Raw genomic sequence first — 5,298 nt, forward strand, 5'->3', positions numbered from 1 at the left:
TTAACAGTAAGGTAATTAAAAGTAAGAGAAAGAAGTTCCTGACGGTTGGAATGAATATTATTTTACCAGGAAAGTTTTGGCAAAGACCAAATCATTTCCGTAGATGGCATTCCCTGGCCTGAAGAGAGCAGTCCAGGGAAGTCCTATGGACTGTGCTGTGCAGAAAGTCACAGGAAATGAATGTGATGGCCTTATCCACACTGATAACTGATGAATCTTCAATGCATGAAAGTCTTTTTGCGGTTCACATTTCTGAAAGAACCCAGCATCTGGCCTTTTGGCAATCTACCTCCTTTGTCAAAATAAAGCACAGATATTTTGGCAGTTGTCCCCAAGCCCTTGGTACCAGCAGATGCCTCCCTGACTGCTATGGCATTCAAATGAAGTGGTTGCCCATTGTTGCCTCATGGCTGTTCAAAGCGCATGTCTGGCAGAGGTTTAGCCAAGCGATGAGAGGCTCAACGCAGAGGAAGACCAAACCTTGCTCCAAAACTTGAGCAATATCTCTGAGCTGGCAATATCTAGGGTGGGTAAGAAGGCACGGGAACAAGAACATCTCGAGGAGAAACTCTGCCTTTGGATGCACAATGAGGTAAGTCCTCTCTGCACTCCTTCTTTTCTTACAGATGTCAAGATTTAACATTAGTGTGCATGAAAGGAAGCCTCCTGGGTGAGGCAAGGTACTGTTCTGGAGGAGCTCCTTGGGGCTTCAGACATTGTTTGGGGCCAGAAGGTGTGTAGGGAGGAGGCAAGAAGGGATGAGATTGAACTGTAACTTTGTGATCAGGGTACAGTCACTCTGTAGAATACAAGGTAATGATAACACTGTTTAAAAAGCTAGTTTTTAGCAAGATGGATTCAGTACTGAAGCAATACTGTTACAGCTGGCCAGAGCTTACACCAGCTGACATTGGCAAGGGGCAAAGCAGCACGGGGGAAGATAATTCCTCAGATAGCTTGATACCACTCTCAGTGATCTCTTCTGTTGTTTCTCCTCTGCTGTGAGATATTTTCCGGCTCTTGGAGACTTTTATAGCTCATATTTCCAGTGAAGTTCAGTATATAGACTTATTTCATATAATTAATAAGTCTTTTATAAGACCTGCATTCTTTCTCATTCCATGTGCCTCCTGCTAAATTCTGGCCAAAGGATTTGTTAGTCGTATTTCAGGTCAGTAGGTTATAGCTATGTGAATGTTGGTACAATAGGAAACCTCATTTCACCGGAAAGCAGTGTTTCCTCTGTGAAACACAGCCTGTATCATGGTATACTCTGTATTCATCACGCAATGGTATTTCAGTGGGATGCCTGTAGTATTGAGGAGTTGATAATCTCATACTGTGGCTGCCAGTAGCGTTTTTTTGGAAGATTAATGAAAATGAGATTTCCTGCAGAATCTTACAATGAAGGGATTTAGCAATGACCGCAATTTTGCAGAAACCTGTATTTCAGTGTCTTAGTTGCTTATTTGCAGACAGAAATAGATCTCTCACTGTGACCTTAATAGGAATGTCTGAGGAAAATGCCAGTTATCTGACTTCTGCTTATCTGCTCCTTACTGCCTTCAGTTCACATTTCACTGTTGGGCTTCAAATAGTGACGGTGAGGGGTCCTTCCCCTCCAAGCACAGCCTTGCTACTGGGGCTGCTCATACAAACCTACATTTCCACCATGTTGCCTTCGGGGCTGTGGCACTTTTTAAACTTTAAATATGCATTTTAATTAAAAACAGTGCGATAAAGCCACTTTTTAGAGACATCTTTTCAAATTAAAGCTTAGCAACTTGGAGAAACTGATGAACAGCTATTGCTAATCCCTTCTGGCTTGCACGGTTGTGAGGCTGAAATGCAACATCTCAGAAATGGGAACAGAACTGGAAGGAACTTACACCGTATCTGATGCAAGACCTGCAGTGTGCCAATCAGCAGCACTTTTGAGAAAAAGCTCTTTTATTGCAACCCATTTTACTTCTCATAATGCACTGGAATTAGTTGTCCACATAATTCTGAAATGCAGTTTCAAACAGAAAAGGCCAGTAAGTGCCGACAGCCAACACATCAATTTGAGATATGGCAGTTATATTTATGCTGATTAAAATAAAATACCTGGAGTCTTAGATGCATTGGAATAGCTAGAGAATAACTGACTTTTCAATGTATAAAGAGATCTCAATTACTCTAGGGGCAAATACTTAGAAATATTACTAGGAAGTAATAAAAACTATCTGAAATGCATCACAGATATTCATTACCCACTATGAGCAAAACCAATTTATAAAACTGTTATAGGTGTTTCCTCCTTTCCACAAAAGTGAGAACTGCTGAAGAACTTTTTTCCCCTCCCAACTTCTGACAGTATGTGCTACCTAAAAATGAAAATAAACTGAAACATCACTCATACAAAGAGATAGAGGAACTACTTTGTGAAGTTAACAACAATGCAGTATTAAAAGAAAAACTACAAAAACTCAGTCAGGAGAAAACCCCCTCTTGTGTTGTGGGATTCACTGGTGAAATGGATGACATACAACAGTCAGTTTTAAATTACAGTTCAGGTAGCAGCGACAGTATAACTGGGATAGTACAAAGCCCAGCACTCTTCTATTTTCCCTGCTTCTTTTCTGTGATTGAAGCATGGACATCCTCTTGATACTTTCATAGATGCAAACACTTCAGGATAACACACTACATGAACTCTTGCCCTCCCACATGATCTTGTAGTACTTAAAAATCCTAGCAGAAGTTACATTTAGAACTATAAGAATTATATTTAATCTCTATTTGAAACAGTAATATATTAAAAATATATAGCATACTTATTAATCTTGCTATTAACTTTCATCTAGCCTCATCTTGGGCCAGGCAGGATTAGTTGCATTAACCCAGGGTGTAATTTCCTAATATTTTCTAACAGCCCATTTTGTAACACCCAGTTGCTACATATTAGATGTGAAATGGCCCTGAGCACCAGGACAACACTGCCCACGCTACTCAGTCTGGCAGGATCTGAGCAGGATCTCCATGGAGCCTGGGTATCCATGGTGTTTAATCCCTTACTCCAAAAAACTGTCCATGGAGAAGAAGGAGTTGACTGTAATGTGTGCAAAACTCAGCTCTCAGTAACAAAATTTGTAGCTTTGATAGAGCAACATATGGTTATTATCTGGCTCTGGAAAGGGCAGATTTGTGTTGCAAATAAACAAACTGATGAATGAGTAGCAGAATTTGAACAATATCTCTGATCTTCACCACAAAAACATGCAGATGCCCAGAAGAGAGGAGAACTAATAACACAGAGACCTCAAAACCACCATAATCACGTCATTTCTCTAAGGGTCCCTTCTTCCCACGTATTACTAATGCATGTTTATTTTTAAGGGTATGACTAGCAATGTCTTAAGGACTAGAACAGCTTCTCCACCCAATCTTCTCACCCGTTTTTCTCCAGGCTGGAGGCTGTTTGGATAAATCTACTGGTTACAGCGTGTGCCAGCTGTGAGATTCCAGGATTATCCCTTGAGCAAGATCCAGGTGGAAAGCTCTGCTGGCTTTTCAGGTGGGCCCTCTCACTCCTACCTTATCTTAGTCTTTATGTATTCCTTCATTTCTAGAATATGTACAAGGAAGATTTCAGGAACATGACTGAAGAGAATGGAAACAACAGTAACTCGTCCTCTGCCTTCACTCACAGCAGCACCATGAGTGCCATACTGATTACTTCCTACTCATTTGCCTTTGCTGGAGGTGGGATCGGGTCCATCACAATGTCATTTGTGCTGGTCAAGATGAACACTCTGTCCGTGACCACTACAGCCATCATTAACCTGGTTGTTGTGCACAGCCTCCTCCTCTTCACAGTGCCCTTCCGCCTGCACTACTATGTCAACAAGAAGTGGATATTCAAGATGCCATTCTGCAAAATGGTGAGTGCAATGGTGCACATCCACATGTACCTGACCTTCCTATTCTATGTGATCACGCTGGTGATCCGGTGGCTCATCTTCTTTCAATGGAAAGACAAGGTGGAGTTTTACAGGAAGCTACACGCCATTGCGGCAAGCGCTGCCGTGTGGGTCTTTGTCATGGTCTTTGTGGTGCCAGTCTTGTTCTTTGAATATGGACGCTCAGGCTCATACAATGATACGACGTGCTTTAAGTTCCACAAAGAACTTCAACAGGAGAGCGTGAAAGCCCTGAACTACACCATAATTGTATCTGTCGCCTGCATTACTTGTATCCTCTTGGGCCTGCAGATTTTCATCCTGGTAAAAGTGGCAAGAAAATTTTCTACCTCACTCTGGTCACACCAAGAGTTCTGGGCCCAGGTGAAAAACCTGATTTTCATCTGTGTCATCATAATTTGCTTCCTCCCCTATCACCTCTTCAGGGCCTACTACATACAGCACGTGAATGATTTTGACCAGCTAGAAAGCTACAATGAAGTTTTTCTGAGTCTGACTGCCCTCAGCTGTATGGACCTGCTGTCGTTCGTGCTGAGTGGGAGCCGCCTCTTCAAGCAAAAGGTGGGCATGCTCCGCAGCAGGTTGTCTTGTTGCTAGCATCAACCTCTTGCAGCGTGCGCGGGCCCGGGCCTGGCAGAGCGCGGTGCCGGACAGGCACAACAAGCCCCCTCCTCAACATGTCAGGGTGGGCGCTGGAGACAGGGCAACAGGCTCCCACAGGGCTCGGCGCAGCTGCTCCCCCAAATAATGGGGCGAACCGCCTCCATTGTCTTAGCTGGTAAAGTGGAAAGTTACCTCTGGGACTTCCTCACGGCGCTACCCAGTGAGTCGCAGGTGCCCCTGGGGGAGAAGGAGGAAAGGGCGTGGGCTCTTCTATCTTGCTGTTTTTACATCAAGGTTTGTGAAGTCAAAGGCATTAGTAGGAGACTCAAGAGAATTCGCAGAGTATGTAGAAACACAAATAGAAAAGCAGTTTTTCACAGAATAAGGTACAGACTTTTGAAACGTAAAGATCTATATAATTTTCCACATGCATTTTTTACTTATTCCTCACATAAATATCTCATAACTCATAATATATCAGGGAAACTGTTGTTGCTTCTGAGTAGGTCTGTTCCTTCACTGTAAAGAGAAGCGTAACTTTCTAAGTGAACTGAACAATCAAACCAACTCTTCCAAAACAAACCAGCAATAAATAGTTATCTCTTAAAATACTTTCTTAAAATTGTCTTTTGAAGATGGTATTACTGCATCAGAAAATAGTTTTGTTTCCTTTCCCACATTATGAAAATGTTTCTAACAACAAAAATTACACATTGTTACTGGAATGAACTAT

The 5,298-nt window shown here is 42.4% G+C and overlaps 1 protein-coding gene across 1 annotated transcript; it reads left to right on the forward strand.

The window, feature by feature from the left end:
• The first annotated feature begins 535 nt into the window (after nucleotides 1-535).
• On the forward strand, nucleotides 536-4,785 carry LOC104361809 (probable G-protein coupled receptor 141). Its single transcript, XM_032988897.2, has 2 exons — nucleotides 536-592; nucleotides 3,612-4,785. The coding sequence occupies exons 1-2, from the start codon at nucleotides 581-583 to the stop codon at nucleotides 4,557-4,559; spliced, it is 960 nt and encodes a 319-aa protein (XP_032844788.1). The 5' UTR covers nucleotides 536-580; the 3' UTR covers nucleotides 4,560-4,785.
• The last annotated feature ends 513 nt before the right edge of the window (nucleotides 4,786-5,298 follow it).

The sequence above is a fragment of the Tyto alba genome, unplaced genomic scaffold (assembly GCF_018691265.1).
Source record: "Tyto alba isolate M040663 unplaced genomic scaffold, T.alba_DEE_v4.0 Super-Scaffold_46, whole genome shotgun sequence".
NCBI lineage: Eukaryota > Metazoa > Chordata > Aves > Strigiformes > Tytonidae > Tyto > Tyto alba.